The 17335-nt window shown below is 45.0% G+C and overlaps 1 protein-coding gene across 2 annotated transcripts in view; it reads left to right on the top strand.

Moving 5' to 3' along the window:
• The window catches only part of GGA3 (golgi associated, gamma adaptin ear containing, ARF binding protein 3), a 93090-nt gene that overhangs the window by 956 nt on the left and 74799 nt on the right, over positions 1-17335 (top strand). For both annotated transcript variants that reach the window (XM_073608145.1, XM_073608144.1), the window contains exon 2: positions 16479-16563. In XM_073608145.1, coding sequence (XP_073464246.1) covers positions 16479-16563 — 85 coding nt within the window. The remainder of the gene's footprint in view (positions 1-16478; positions 16564-17335) is intronic.

Below are 17335 nucleotides of genomic sequence, written 5' to 3'. Positions count from 1 at the left end.
GATATTCACCCGACATTCACCCCAGAGTGATATTCACTTGACATTCACCCCAAAGTGATATTCACCTGACATACGAGGTGTGATCATTTAAATCCCAGAATGGAGTGTAAAAAAACAAATGTGTGTAGAGGAGGGTTGTGGTGGGGAATGCAGAGTTTTCCTATAACCTCCTGAGAATCTCCAGTGACAATGTTGGTGGTGGTTGTCCCGTCTTCTATGAACCCCAGCATGAGTATACCAGGGATCCCTCTGTCCACATTTGTATCTGTACTTTGTGTTATTATCTTCCCATCCCTCCTTAGATAACACTGGATTTCTTCATGGAAGGTTCCCCATAAACCTGCTATAACAGAGCTAACCTTTCACTCACACTTTTACCAATTTTCACACAAAATGTGATGTTAATCCGCTGCTCCAGGTCCCTGTCACACACATCTTATTTCTTCTACTACTCCATATAGACTGAGCCAACTGGTCTGTGACCCAGGAGGGTGCAGGTTAGAACATGTCAGAACACACTCCAGTGTGATATACACCTGACATACACCCCAGTGTGCTATTCACTCCAGCATGATATTTACCCAACATTCACCCTAGTGTGATATTTACCCAACATTCACCCCTGCGTGATATTTACCCATCATTCACCCCAGCTTGATTTGTACCCAACATTCACCCCAGCGTGATATTTACCCAACATTCACCCCAGCATGATATAGAGCTGCACAATTAATCATCAAGAATCGTTATCGCGATCTTGACTAAAGTGTTTCACAATTCTTTCTATGCAAGGAATTCTCTCTGCTCTTCTGAAGCCACAGCCATCAAAAGAAAGGAAGAGAAAAACTGGGCAGTCTGCCAAGAATCAAAACATTCTTTATCAGTTGAACTTAAGTGTAAACATTGTAACAATTTGTCAATGGAATAGACTGTGTGTGAGTGAAAAAAGTTTAACCACTTAAACGTTAAACCTTTTTCTGACATTTGTTGGTTTCAAGTTAAAATAATTTGTTTTTGCTAGAAAATTACTTAGAGCCCCCAAACATTATATATATTTTTTTAGTAGACACCCTAGAGAATAAAATGGTGGTTGTTGCAATATTTTATGTCACACCATATTTGCGCAGCGGTCTTTCAAATGCAAAAATTACTTTAATGAATTAAAAAAAAAAAACTAACCAGTAAACTTAGCCCATTTTTTTGTATAATGTGAACGATTTTACGTCGCGAGAATCGCAACCTTTTTATGCTAAGCAAAGAAATCTTGATTCTCATTTTGGCCAGAATCGTGCAGCTCTAGCATAATATTTACCCAACATTCACCCCAGCATGATATTTACCCAACATTCATCCCAGTGTGATTTGTACCCAATATTCACCCCAGTGTGATATTTACCCAATATTCACCCCAGCATGATATTTACCCAACATTCACCCCAGCGTGATTTGTACCCAATATTCACTCCAATGTGATATTTACCCAACATTCCCCCTAGTGTGATATTTACCCAACATTCACCCTAGTGTGATATTTACCCAACATTCCCCCTAGTGTGATATTTACCCAACATTCACCCTAGTGTGATATTTACCCAACATTAACCCCAGTGTGATATTTACCCAATATTCACCCCAGTGTGAAATTCCCCTGACATACACCCAATAGTGATAGTCACCCAACATTCACACCTGTGTGATATTCCCTTCATATGGGGCCCCCAGTGTCTCCCTGACATGTATTGCAGTTCCTGATTCCCTCCATACTGCAGTGTCCTCCTCCCCTCATTCAGCCCATTGTCTCATATTGTCTGGCTGTAGACCCCAGTCCTCCGGATACAGACCTGAGTGTTATATCCCCCAGACATAAATCACACTGTCATCTTCCCTTCACATGTACTTCAGTATCAGTTTTCCCCTTCATAACTGCCAATGCCCTGTACTCCTGACATAGAGCCAGTGTCCTGTACTCCTTACATAGAGCCAGTGTCCTGTACTCCTTACATAGAGCCAGTGTCCTGTACTCCTGACATACAGCCAGTGTCCTGTACTCCTGACATAGAGCCAATGTCCTGTACTCCTGACATAGAGCCAATGTCCTGTACTCCTGACATAGAGCCAATGTCCTGTACTCCTGACATAGAGCCAATGTCTTGTACTCCTTACATAGAGCCAGTGTCCTGTACTCCTTACATAGAGCCAGTGTCCTGTACTCCTGACATACAGCCAGTGTCCTGTACTCCTGACATAGAGCCAGTGTCCTGTACTCCTGACATAGAGCCAATGTCCTGTACTCCTGACATAGAGCCAATGTCCTGTACTCCTGACATAGAGCCAGTGTCTTGTACTCCTGACATAGAGCCAGTGTCCTGTACTCCTGACATAGAGCCAGTGTCCTGTACTCCTGACATAGAGCCAATGTCCCATGCTCCTGACATAGAGCCAGTGTCCTGTACTCCTTACCTAGAGCCAGTGTCCTGTACTCCTTACCTAGAGCCAGTGTCCTGTACTCCTTACATAGAGCCAATGTCCTGTACTCCTGACATAGAGCCAGTGTCCTGTACTCCTGACATAGAGCCAGTGTCTTGTACTCCTGACATAGAGCCAGTGTCCTGTACTCCTGACATAGAGCCAGTGTCTTGTACTCCTGACATAGAGCCAGTGTCCTGTACTCCTGACATAGAGCCAGTGTCCTGTACTCCTGACATAGAGCCAGTGTCCTGTACTCCTGACATAGAGCCAGTGTCCCGTGCTCCTGACATAGAGCCAGTGTCCTGTACTCCTGACATAGAGCCAATGTCCCATGCTCCTGACATAGAGCCAGTGTCCTGTACTCCTTACCTAGAGCCAGTGTCCTGTACTCCTGACATAGAAGCCAATGTCCTGTACTCCTGACATAGAGCCAGTGTCCTGTACTCCTGACATAGAGCCAGTGCTCTGTACTCCTGACATAGAGCCAGTGCTCTGTACTCCTGACATAGAGCCAGTGTCCTGTACTCCTGACATACAGCCAGTGTCCCGTGCTCCTGACATACAGCCAGTGTCCCGTGCTCCTGACATACAGCCAGTGTCCCGTGCTCCTGACATACAGCCAGTGTCCCGTGCTCCTGACATACAGCCAGTGTCCTGTACTCCTTACATAGAGCCAGTGTCCTGTACTCCTGACATAGAGCCAGTGTCTTGTACTCCTGACATAGAGCCAGTGTCCTGTACTCCTGACATAGAGCCAGTGTCCTGTACTCCTGACATACAGCCAATGTCCTGTAATCCTGACATACAGCCAGTGCCCTGTACTCCTGACATAGAGCCAGTGCTCTGTACTCTTGACATAGAGCCAGTGCTCTGTACTCCTGACATAGAGCCAGTGCTCTGTACTCCTGACATAGAGCCAGTGCTCTGTACTCCTGACATAGAGCCAATGTCCCATGCTCCTGACATAGAGCCAGTGCCCTGTACTCCTGACATAGAGCCAGTGTCCCGTACTCCTGACATACAGCCAGTGTCCCGTGCTCCTGACATACAGCCAGTGTCCCGTGCTCCTGACATACAGCCAGTGTCCCGTGCTCCTGACATACATTCAGTGTCCCGTGCTCCTGACATACAGCCAGTGTCCCGTGCTCCTGACATAGAGCCAGTGTCCTGTACTCCTTACATAGAGCCAGTGTCCTGTACTCCTGACATAGAGCCAGTGTCTTGTACTCCTGACATAGAGCCAGTGTCCTGTACTCCTGACATAGAGCCAGTGTCCTGTACTCCTGACATAAAGCCAATGTCCTGTACTCCTGACATACAGCCAGTGCCCTGTACTCCTGACATAGAGCCAGTGCTCTGTACTCCTGACATAGAGCCAGTGCTCTGTACTCCTGACATAAAGCCAGTGCTCTGTACTCCTGACATAGAGCCAGTGCTCTGTACTCCTGACATAGAGCCAGTGCTCTGTACTCCTGACATAGAGCCAGTGCTCTGTACTCCTGACATAGAGCCAGTGCTCTGTACTCCTTACATAGAGCCAGTGCTCTGTACTCCTGACATAGAGCCAGTGTCCTGTACTCCTAACATAGAGCCAGTGCTCTGTACTCCTGACATACAGCCAGTGTCCCGTGCTCCTGACATACAGCCAGTGTCCCGTGCTCCTGACATACAGCCAGTGTCCCGTGCTCCTGACATAGAGCCAGTGTCCTGTACTCCTTACATAGAGCCAGTGTCCTGTACTCCTGACATAGAGCCAGTGTCCTGTACTCCTGACATAGAGCCAGTGTCTTGTACTCCTGACATAGAGCCAGTGTCCTGTACTCCTGACATAGAGCCAGTGTCCTGTACTCCTGACATACAGCCAATGTCCTGTACTCCTGACATAGAGCCAGTGCCCTGTACTCCTGACATAGAGCCGGTGTCCTGTACTCCTGACATAGAGCCAATGTCCCGTGCTCCTTACATAGAGCCAGTGTCCTGTACTCCTGACATAGAGTCAGTGTCCTATGCTCCTGACATAGAACCAATATCCCGTGTTCCTGACATAGAGCCAATGTCCTGTACTCCTGACATAGAGCCAATGTCCTGTACTCCTGACATAGAGCCAGTGTCCTGTAATCCTGACGTAGAGCCAATGTCTTGTACTCCTGACATAGAGCCAATGTCCTGTACTCATGACATAGAGCCAGTGTCCTGTACACCTGACATAGAGCCAGTGTCCTGTACTCCTGACATAAAGCCTGTGCTCCTGACACAGAGCCAGTGTCCTGTACTCCTGACATAGAGCCAGTGTCCTGTACTCCTGACATAGAGCCAATGTCCTGTGCTCCTGACATAGAGCCAGTGTTCTGTGCTCCTGACATAGAGCCAGTGTTCTGTGCTCCTGACATAGAGCCAGTGCCCTGTACTCCTGACATAGAGCCAGTGCCCTGTACTCCTGACATAGAGCCAGTGCCCTGTACTCCTGACATACAGCCAGTGACCTGTACTCCTGACATATAGCCAGTGTCCTGTACTCCTGACATAGAGCCAGTGTCCTGTACTTCTGACATACAGCCAGTGTCCTGTACTCCTGGCATACAGCCAATGTCCTGTACTCCTGACAAAGAACCAGTGTCCTGTGCTCCTGACATAGAGCGAATGTCCTGTGCTCCTGACATAGAGCCAGTGTCCTGTGCTCCTGACATAGAACTAGTGTCCTGTGCTCCTGACATAAAGCCAGTGTCCTGTACTCCTGATATAGAGCCAGTGTCTTGTACTCCTGACATAGAGCCAGTGTCTTGTGCTCCTGACATAGAGCCAGTGTCCTGTGCTCTTGACATAGAGCGAATGTCCTGTGCTCTTGACATAAAGCCAGTGTCCTGTACTCCTGACATAGAGCCAATGTCCTGTGCTCCTGACATAGAGCCAGTGTCCCGTGCTCCTGACATAGTACCAATGTCCTGTACTCCTGACATAGAGCCAGTGTCCTGTGCTCCTGATATAGAGCCAGTGTCTTGTGCTCCTGACATAGAGCCAGTGTCCTGTGCTCTTGACATAGAGCGAATGTCCTGTGCTCTTGACATAAAGCCAGTGTCCTTTACTCCTGACATAGAGCCAATGTCCTGTACTCCTGACATAGAACCAGTGTCCTGTAATCCTGACATAGAGCCAGTGTCCTGTAATCCTGACATAGAGCCAGTGTCCTGTACTGATATACAGCCAGTGTCCTGTACACCTGTCATAGAACCAGTGTCCTGTAATCCTGACGTAGAGCCAATGTCCTGTACTCCTGACATAGAGCCAATGTCCTGTACTCCTGACATACAGCCAGTGTCCTGTACTCCTGACATAGAGCCAGTGTCCTGTACTCCTGACATAGAGCCAGTGTCCTATACTTCTGACATAGAGCCAATGTCCTGTACTCTTGACATAGAGCCTGTACTCCTGACATAGAGCCAGTGCCCTGTACTCCTGACATAGAGCCAGTGTCCTGTACTCCTGACATAGAGCCAATGTCCCGTGCTCCTTACATAGAGCCAGTGTCCTGTACTCCTGACATAGAGTCAGTGTCCTATGCTCCTGACATAGAGCCAATATCCCGTGCTCCTGACATAGAACCAATATCCCGTGTTCCTGACATAGAGCCAAAGTCCTGTACTCCTGACATAGAGCCAATGTCCTGTACTCCTGACATAGAGCCAGTGTCCTGTAATCCTGACGTAGAGCCAATGTCTTGTACTCCTGACATAGAGCCAATGTCCTGTACTCATGACATAGAGCCAGTGTCCTGTACACCTGACATAGAGCCAGTGTCCTGTACTCCTGACATAAAGCCTGTGCTCCTGACACAGAGCCAGTGTCCTGTACTCCTGACATAGAGCCAGTGTCCTGTACTCCTGACATAGAGCCAATGTCCTGTGCTCCTGACATAGAGCCAGTGTTCTGTGCTCCTGACATAGAGCCAGTGTTCTGTGCTCCTGACATAGAGCCAGTGTTCTGTGCTCCTGACATAGAGCCAGTGCCCTGTACTACTGACATAGAGCCAGTGCCCTGTACTCCTGACATAGAGCCAGTGCCCTGTACTCCTGACATACAGCCAGTGTCCTGTACTCCTGACATACAGCCAATGTCCTGTACTCCTGACAAAGAACCAGTGTCCTGTGCTCCTGACATAGAGCGAATGTCCTGTGCTCCTGACATAGAGCCAGTGTCCCGTGCTCCTGACATAGAGCGCATGTCCTGTGCTCTTGACATAAAGCCAGTGTCCTGTACTCCTGACATAGAGCCAATGTCCTGTGCTCCTGACATAGAGCCAGTGTCCCGTGCTCCTGACATAGTACCAATGTCCTGTACTCCTGACATAGAGCCAGTGTCCTGTGCTCCTGATATAGAGCCAGTGTCTTGTGCTCCTGACATAGAGCCAGTGTCCTGTGCTCTTGACATAGAGCGAATGTCCTGTGCTCTTGACATAAAGCCAGTGTCCTTTACTCCTGACATAGAGCCATTGTCCTGTACTCCTGACATAGAACCAGTGTCCTGTAATCCTGACATAGAGCCAGTGTCCTGTAATCCTGAGATAGAGCCAGTGTCCTGTACTGATATACAGCCAGTGTCCTGTAATCCTGACGTAGAGCCAATGTCCTGTACTCCTGACATAGAGCCAATGTCCTGTACTCCTGACATACAGCCAGTGTCCTGTACTCCTGACATAGAGCCAGTGTCCTGTACTCCTGACATAGAGCCAGTGTCCTATACTTCTGACATAGAGCCAATGTCCTGTACTCTTGACATAGAGCCTGTACTCCTGACATAGAGCCAATGTCCTGTACTCCTGACATAGAGCCAGTGTCCTGTACACCTGACATAGAGCCAGTGTCCTGTACTCCTGACATAAAGCCTGTGCTCCTGACATAGAGCCAATGTCCTGTGCTTTTGACATAGAACCAATGTCCTGTACTCCTGACATAGAACCAATGTCCTGTGCTCCTGACATAGAACCAATGTCCTGTGCTCCTGACATAGAGCCAGTGTTCTGTGCTCCTGACATAGAGCCAGTGTCCTGTACTCTTGACCTAGAACTGGTGTCCTATACTCCTGACATAGAACTGGTGTACTGTACTCCTGACATAGAACTGGTGTCCTGTACTCCTGACATAGAACCAATGTCCTGTACTCCTGACATAGAGCCAGTGTCCTGTACTCTTGACCTAGAACTGGTGTCCTGTACTCCTGACATAGAGCCTGTGCCCTGTACTCCTGACATAGAACTGGTGTCCTGTACTCCTGACATAGAACTGGTGTACTGTACTCCTGACATAGAACTGGTGTCCTGTACTCCTGACATAGAACCAATGTCCTGTACTCCTGACATAGAGCCAGTGTCCTGTACTCTTGACCTAGAACTGGTGTCCTGTACTCCTGACATAGAGCCAGTGCCCTGTACTCCTGACATAGAACTGGTGTCCTGTACTCCTGACATAGAACTGGTGTCCTGTACTCCTGACATAGAGCCAGTGTCATGTGCTCCTTACATTTATATCAGGGCTGCTGAGCCCTGACACTGTGGTCATAGTACGTGCCACCATCATCTGCAGCCCTGCTCTCTTGTGTCTGTGGCCCCTCTGTCCTCCTCCCCCCTCCCCTCCCTGCCTGTCTGCTCGTACCAGTGCCCTCCCCCCCCCCCCCCCCCCCCCTCATGCTGCTCTCATATCTGCTACTAAATTCTGTGATCCTGTAATAAATACCGTAGCTGCTGACTTTTAATATAAGGACACTTACCTGTCCAGGAATCCCATGATGTCGGCACCCCAAGCCGATTCATCCATCGGCTTCGGGTGCAGGCACTGGCATTGCAAGTAAGGGAAAATGGCGTGAAGCCTGAAGGCTTTACGGACGGTTTCCAACTACGCATGCGCAAGTCGTGCTGCACTTTCTGAATGGTCTCATCGTCTTCTGGGACACACGCAGGTCCCAGAAGGCAGCAGGGGGAAGGAGGAGGGACCTGGAAATGATGCAGATCTCTGTGCGGCAATTTTACCAGAAAGTGGGAGCGGGTATCTGTCAAAACCAGTTACCCGCTCCCCCCCCCCCCAAAAAAAAGTGCCAAATGTGGCAGTGGAGGGGGGGGGATCAAACAAGCGGAGCTTCCCCCAAAACTAGCCCCAGATCGGGTTTAGGTAAAAAAAAAAGGGGGGCCGGTGTCCTGTTGAGAAATGTTCCCCATCGGATAGTGTCCGCCCTGTACTGCGCAGGCGCACAAAGGAGACGCCGAAAGTCTCCGAAGATGAACGCCTGTTCATGAGCTATACACAGCACCTGCACACTTAATACTATATTCTGTCACACACTCACGCACTCTCCTGATGCTCGTACAACTCTGAAAGGAGCGGTGTGCCTACACAATGGCCAGAGCTGGGGCGGTGATAACAGCAGCTAGTTCAAAGTTACAATATATCTTAACCAGCTGATTAAATAGGTCCACCAAACCCACCCATCAACATAGCTAAACTCACCCTTGAGTTGTGTAAACACGTCCCGCAAAGATACGCCCATTTGAGAAATCCACCACCACAAGCATCGGGAACGTGTGACAAAATGTAGTATTAAGTGCGCAGGCGCCGTGTATAGCTCATGAACAGCCCTTCATCTTCAGAGACTTTCGACGTCTCCTTTGTCCTCCATACTGCGGAAGCGCTGCGCCTGCGCAGTACAGGGCGGACACTATCCGATGGGGGGACCTTTCTCGTCAGAACACCGGCATAGAAAGCATTAAGGTGAAAAAGCTTGAGGCTTTAAAATCACTTTAACAACTTGACTTCTGGGCACTTTTACCTCCTACCTGCCCAGGCCAATTTTCACCTTTCAGCGCTGTCGCATTTTGAATGACAATTGCGCATACAACACTGTACCCAAACAATATTTTTATAATATTCAATATAATATAATATATAACACTTGGGTGTCCATTTATGAAATTGTGAACAGCGGTGATCCCGAGGATCGCCACTGATCACAGTCCATAAACGGTTTATGAAACAGAGATAATCGGGGAGAACAAGTTTGAACATGTTCTCCCGCAGATGATCTCCGCACACTGAGAATCCTCATTGACTGACACAGAAACGGCCAGTTTATGAAGGTGCGATCTCAGAATTTTCCCTCCCCGATTCACCAGCTCAGAGGTGGAGAATCGGGGAGAGAAGAGAGAATCCCAGGGGATTTGAGGGGGAAAGAAGAAAATTATTAACTTCCTTCTACCTCGATCAGACCGCCCAAGACAGTAACCATGCTCCCCTGTCATATTTATGTGTATACATATATAATGTGTGTGTATATATGTATAGATAAGGTGTGTGTGTGTGTATATATAATATATATATATATATATATATATATATATATATATATTATGTAGGGGACTCTTTATTTTGTTAGCATTAACCACGCCGTCTGTCCGTGTACTGAGCAGTGATAACTTATCACTGCTTAAGCGCTTGCCGACCAGCCGCCGTCATTATACTGCGGCAGATCGGCATGATCCTGCGAGCCGTCGTAGCTATATGTCGGCTCCTTCAAGCGGGATAGCAGGCGCACGCACACGCGCTACACTGCAGGGGTGCCAATGCTCATGGCCGACGGTCGCGATGACCGCCAGCCACGAGCGATCGCGGGCACGAGAGGCAGAACAGGGATGTGTGTGTGTGTAAACACACACATCTTTGTTCTGTGTGGAGAGACAGATCATGTGTTCCTATTAGCTAGAAACCACATCTGTCATCCCCTCCCCCTACAGTTAGAATACAGTCAGGGAACACCGTTAACCCTTTGATTGCCCCCTAGTGTTAACCCCTTCCCTGCCAGTGACATTTATACAGTAATCAGTGCATTTTTATAGCACTGATCGCTGTATAATTGTCAGTCGTCTCAAAAATGTGTCAAATGTGTCCGCCATAATGTCGCAGTCACGATAAAAAATCGCAGATCGCGGCCATTACTATTAAAAAAAATAAATAAATAAGAATGCCAAAAATCTATCCCCTATTTTGTAGACGCTATAACTTTTGTGCAAACCAATCAATGTACGCTTATTGCGATTTTTATTACCAAAAATATGTAGAAGAATACATATCAGCCTAAACTGAGAAAAAATAGCTTTTTTAAAAAAAATTGGGGATATTTTTTATAGCAAAAAGTACAAAATATTGTGTTTTTTTCAAAATTGTCGCATTTTTTTTGTTTATAGCGCAAAAAATAAAATCCTCAGAGATGATCAAATACCACCAAAAGAAAGTTCTATTTGTGGGGAAAAAAGGACATCAATTTTGTTTGGGTACAGCGTCGCACGACCGCGCAATTGTCAGTTTATGCGACGCAGTCCCGTATCGCAAAAAATGCTCTGGTCATTGAGCAGCCAAATCTTCCGGGGCTGAAGTGGTTAATAAACTGGTACTGTAATCTCGTAAAGTCTTGCGATATTCTAGTATCGGGGCCGTTCTCCACTGTTTGAAGGGTTTGTAGATTGCTTCACTCCTCCAAAGGAGAAGCAATCTACAAAGCTTCATAAACTGGCATCCAGAGGAGAACGATCTCCTCTGTGAATGCAGAATAGAGCAGTGAAATTTTTTCACTGCTTCATAAATGGACACCTTGGTCCCTTTCAATTCTATTGCCCCGTACACACGGTCGGACTTTGTTCGGACATTCCGACAACAAAATCCTAGGTTTTTTCCGACGAATGTTGGCTCAAACTTGTCTTGCATACACACGGTCACACAAAGTTGTCGGAAAATCCGATCGTTCTAAACGCGGTGACGTAAAACACGTACGTCGGGACTATAAACAGGGCAGTGGCCAATAGCTTTCATCTCTTTATTTATTCTGAGCATGCGTGGTACTTTGCCCGTCGGATTTGCGTACACACGATCGGAATTTCCGACAACGGATTTTGTTGTCGGAAAATTTTATATCCTGCTCTCCAACTTTGTGTGTCGGAAAATCCGATGGAAAATGTGTGATGGAGCCTACACACGGTCGGAATTTCCGACAACAAGGTCCTATCACACATTTTCCGTCGGAAAATCCGACCGTGTGTATGGGGCATTAGTCTTAGTTTTTACGCAACAGGATTGGACAGGCTCTTCCCTATCTGTCAACACAACTAGAAAGGAGGTAGATTTGTTATTTACAGGTCTGGTCTCTGACTGCAGGCACCCCTCTGGAGACCAATGCTGTCATTCATGAAAAAAAAAAATCACATAGCCTACAGCTCTTTTTTGTGTTTATCAGCAGCTGCTTTTACACTCTTATGCCCTGTACACACGATAGGATTTTCAGATGGAAAATGTGTGCTAGGACCTTGTTGTCGGAAATTCCGACCGTGTGTAGGCTCCATCACACATTTTCCATAGGAATTTCCGACACACAAAGTTTGAGAGCTTGCTATAAAATTTTCCGACAACAAAATCCGTTGTCAGAATTTCCGATCGTGTGTACACAAATCTGACACACAAAGTGCCACGCATGCTCAGAATAAATTAAGAAACTAAAGCTATTGGCTACTGCCCCGTTTATAGTCCCGTTGTACGTTTTTTACGTCACCACGTTCAGAACGATCGGATTTTCCGACAACTTTGTGTGACCGTGTGTATGCAAGACAAGATCGAGCCAACATCCGTCGGAAAAAATCCATGAATTTTGTTGTCGGAATGTCCAATCAATGTCCGACCGTATGTACAGGGCATTACACCAATGCATCATACAGTAGTGCAGCGCAGTGTGAGCTGTCAGTTTTATGAATGAGCGATCAGCACTGTCAGGCTATGTCATACACTGCACCAGCCTAACATTGACAATCATTCATTAATAATGAAAGCTCACACAGAGCTGCAACACTGTGTGATTCATTGGTTGCGCTGTGTATGTGTAAAAGCAGCTGCGGATAGATACACAGAACCGCAGTTCTGGGTGATCTGTCATTATTGTGAATGAATGGTTAGCACTGCTTGTTCATTCATTAAAGTAAAAGATTCATTAGAGCTGTGGTTTTGTTCCAATGATTATTATGTAATTCAAAGGAAGTATAAGGAATTCAAACATCATTACATATGATAAAGAGCTGCAATTCTGTGTAATGTATCACCTTTACATGCATCAGCAGATACTTTACACAGAGCTTCCCCCCCTAGGAACACCCATAATTTGGACTTAATAGTGGGGTGGAGCTACAGCCAGCATAAAGAAGTGCATTTTGGGGGCAACAGGACACCAATCATAATAGGACCAATTGCTATATCACTTGGTTTCCTAGAGAGTTAAATACAATTTTAAAAACTTTAAGGATAGTTTTTCTAGAACACTAAATACACCATAAAGTAACATATACCGGAATTGTTTTACATGCCACAAAATGTATTTGTAATATACACATCGAGGGGCTGGGATCTGAAGTCTCATCTTGCAGCACTTAGTGAGGAGAGCTCTGAGCCCTGATTGGAGGAAAGCAACAACCCCCCCCCCCCCTTTCACACAGTGCACAGAGAACACATAGAGCTGAGGAGATCAGAGGAAGGTTGTGTACTGGAGCTCTCTTCTCCTCTTCTGTCACCTTTTTACCTCTTGGTGTCAGGAAAACCTGTCAGAAGCGACTCATACAGATAGCAGAGGAGTGGGGCAGCAGAGAGAAATCACACTCAGTGCCCTGGATAGACAAGTACACAGTATAGAAGGATATGCTTTGTTCATATTTCATGTCTGAGGTACTTCTTCTGTGACCCAAGCTATGATATCACATATGATATGCTGTTTTTTAGCATCCAAGAATGGTTCAATAAAATGAAAACTGTATAACACATATACACCATTGCCTTTTTTCTTTTTTTTTTATTGGATAGATTTTACATATGCACATATCAGCCTATCACCAGGCATATACAAATCCACAATCATACAGATGTACAGGTTTTAAACTTTAAAATACCAATACATTAACTACAAAAGATACATGGGGTGAGGGTCAGACAGGAAACACTCAGTAGGGGTATGTTAAGATGGAATGAAATGCCATAAATAAAAGAGAAAGAGTGGAATGGGGGTACCAGGAGGAATGATACGGGTGGTATGGGGTGTGCACCCACATTCTAGTGTACAACAGCCTTATAATACGAGTGTCATACAAATTTATTTGATATGTTTATGGTAGTTGAGATTAGTTAAAATAAATATGTCACAAACCTTGACGTAGAGGATGAAGAAATGCATATGCAAGGTTACCTTCAGTGAAAACCACATCCCAAAGCAAAAGGTAGATCCAGAAATATAGCCACCTAAAACTTTATGCAAATCTCAACTCTGCCTGTAAGGCTAAGGCCACACTGGCTTTAAAGCTCAATTCCAGGGATTTTTTTTTTCTTTGCATAGATACATTGTTCTAGCTTGGATCAATATACAGTTGTGCTCAAAAGTTTGCACACCCTGACAGAAATTGTGAAGATTCTGGCATTGACATTGAAAATATGACTGATCATGCCAAAAAAGGGCTTTTATTTAACGATAGTGATCATATAAAGCCATTTATTATCACATAGTTGTTTGGCTTCCTTTTAAATCATAATGATAACAGAAATCACCCAAATGGCTCTGATCAAAAGTTTACACGCCCTGGAATGTTTGCCCTTGGTACAGACACATAAGGTGACACACACAGGTTAACCACTTGCCGACTGCCCGCTGCCGATTGACGGCGGCAGAATGGCACTCCTGCGCAAATCGCCTTAGCTGTACGGCGGGCGCTTTAAGGAGCATAGGGCATGCGCGTGCCCGCCGTGTGATGTAGGAGCCAGTGCGCGATGGCCGTCGGCTACCTGCGATCACTCCTGAGAAGGAGAGAACGGAGATCTGTCAATGTAAACAGACAGATCTCTGTTCTGTCGGGTGAGGAGAGCGATCTGTTGTTCCTAATGCTTAGGAACAACAATCGGTCTCCTCACCCAGGCAATCCCATCCCCCCCACAATTAGAATCACTCCCTAGGACACACATTTAACCCCTTGATCACCCTCTAGTTTTAACCCCTTCCCTGCCAGTGACGTTTATACAGTAATCCATGGCTATTTATAGCTCTGATCGCTGTATAAATGTCAATGGTCCCAAAATAGTGTGAAAAGTGTCCGATCTGTCCACCTCAATGTCGCAGTCCCAATAAAAATCGCAGATCGCCGCCATTACTAGTAAAAAAAAATAATAAAAATGCCATAAATATGTCCCCTATTTTGTAGATGCTATATCTTTGCGCAAACCAATCAATATATGCTTATTGCGATTTTTTTTTTTTTTTACCAAAAATATGTAGAAGAATACATATTGGCCTCAACTGAGGAAAAAATGTGTTTTTTTTATATATTTTTTGGAGATATTTATTATAGCAAAAAGTAAAAAATATTGCTTTTTTTTCAAAATAGTCTATCTTTTTTGTTTATAGCATAAAAATCACAGAGGTGATCAAATACCACCAAAAGAAAGTTTTATTTGTGGGAAAAAAGGACGTCAATTTTGTTTGGGTATAGCGTCGCACGACCTCGCAATTGTCAGTTAAATCAACATAGTGCCGTATCGCAAAAAATGGCCCGGTCAGGAAGGGGGTAAATTCTTCCGGGGCTGAAGTGGTTAAAATGGCATATAAAGGTTAATTTCCCACATATGTGGCTTTTTAAATTACATTTAGTGTCTGTGTAAAAATAGTCAATAAGTTTGTTAGCTCTCATGTAGATACACTGAGCAGGCTAGATACTAAGCCATGGGGAACAGAAAAGAACTATCAAAAGACCTGCATAACAAGGTAATAGAACTTTATAAAGATGGAAAAGGATATTAAAAGATATCCAAAGCCTTAAATATACCAATTAGTACTGTTCAATCACTTATTAAGAAGTGAAAAATTCAGGGACCTCTTGATACCAAGCCATGGTCAGATAGACCATGAAAGATTGCAGCCACAACTGCCACAGGAATTGTTTGGGATACAAAGAAAAACCCACAGGTAACCTCAGAAGAAATACAGGCTGCTCTGGAAAAAGACGGTGTGGTTGTTTTTAAGGAGCACAATATAACGATGCTTGAACAAAAATGAGCTACATGGCCAATTTGCTAGAAAGAAGTCTTTACTGCGCCAATGCCACAAAAAAGCTTGATGAGGCCTGTCAAGGTGTTGTCAGACATATTTGTCCCTGCTGGTTTCCAATATCACTCTTTCTTTTATTCTTAAACATACTTTAAATAAAAAACAATATAATTAGCCTATCATATCATTTTTCGTTCCACTCTGAAACAACAGATGCTATAGAAAACACTCCAATAGTCCCAGGCTTGTTGCTTAAGAGTAAACCTAGTTTCTGCTCTGTACCTGTTGACTTAAAGTGGTTATAAGTAAACAACAGGCAGGAAATATGAACAAAGCATATCCCTCTATAGTGTGTACTTGTCTCTATGCAGAGCACCAAGTGTCATTTCTGTCTGCTGCTTCATTCCTCTGCTTTTAGCATGAGTCACTTCTGACAAGTTTTTCTGACACCAAGAGAAAAAAGGTGACAGGGTTGGGACCTTCAGTTGATTGACAGCCTCACCTCTGTTCCTGTGTGCTGTGCTGAACCACGGAATTTCGATCCATGTATGGGGGGCTTTATTCCCTTCCACCCCTAATCCCTCTAGGCTGTAAATTTGTACGGGCAGGACTATGCTAGCTATATATTTTTTCCTGATCATCCCTTGAACTACTAAGACAGGTTTGAATTTTATAGGTATCGCTTCCAAGAATGTTTTAGAGACTTGACGTTATTATGTTATCACTGATAATTGCCTCCACTGCAGAATATACCAAAGCCACCTATATCTGTCAGTCACAAGCCATGTTATTTATAGATTTCTGTACAATAGAGAAGAGGTGACATGTAGCTATAGATGGGTTCAGTGATTGATCCAAGGCTGAAGATGACAATACAAATGGGTCTGTAGTAATTTTCTTCTCTTCTTTTTCAGATAAAGCCACAAACCCTTGTAACCGTCAGGAGGATTGGGAATACATTATCAGTTTCTGTGACCAGATAAATAAAGAGCTTGAGGGGTATGTGTGTGAAAATGAGAATGCAGGTTGTGGTGATGATTTTATAATGAAGATACACATCCTGTGTTCTGTATTGGAAGTGATATTAATGTGATAATCTACATAAGAGCAGTGTTGCGGATATTTTTCTTCACAGAACAATCACAGTACTGTTTGTTAATTTGTAATGTCTAGGCATGTAAAATACTTTAGAAATCGTGGGACAGCCTAATGCTGTGTACACACTGTCGGACTTTCCGACGGAAAATGTGCGATCGGAGCTTGTTGTCGGAAATTCCGACCGTGTGTAGGCTCCATTGGACTTTTTCCATCGGAATTTCCGACACAAAAAGTTTTGAGAGCTGGATCTAAACTTTTCCAACAACAAAATGCATTTGCGTAAATTCTGATCGTGTGTAGACATTTCCGACGCACAAAATTCCATGCATGCTTGGAGCCGCACTAATGAACTTCATTTTTCTCGGCTCATCGTACGTGTTGTACGTCACCACGTTCTTGACGATCGGAATTTCCGACAGCATTAGTGTGACCGTGTGTATGCAAGACAAGTTTGAGCCAACATCCGTCGGAAAAAAAACATGGCTTTTGTTGTCGGAATGTCCAATCGTGTGTACGCGGCATAACATTTCAGCAGTGGGGAGTAGATAGTTATCCTTGTTGCAATGTGCAAGGGAAGGTAAATTGTATCTTCATTACATACATGCTTACATGAAAGGAATCTATGACAATACTTTCTAATGTTCCCTTGCTTGTTGTATCATAAGGTTCAAGA

This window comes from Aquarana catesbeiana, linkage group LG12, assembly GCF_042186555.1.
Source record: "Aquarana catesbeiana isolate 2022-GZ linkage group LG12, ASM4218655v1, whole genome shotgun sequence".
In the NCBI taxonomy this organism is placed as follows: Eukaryota; Metazoa; Chordata; class Amphibia; order Anura; family Ranidae; genus Aquarana; species Aquarana catesbeiana.
The sequence above is the reverse complement of the archived record's forward strand: the minus strand, read 5'-3'. Positions and strand labels throughout refer to the sequence as shown.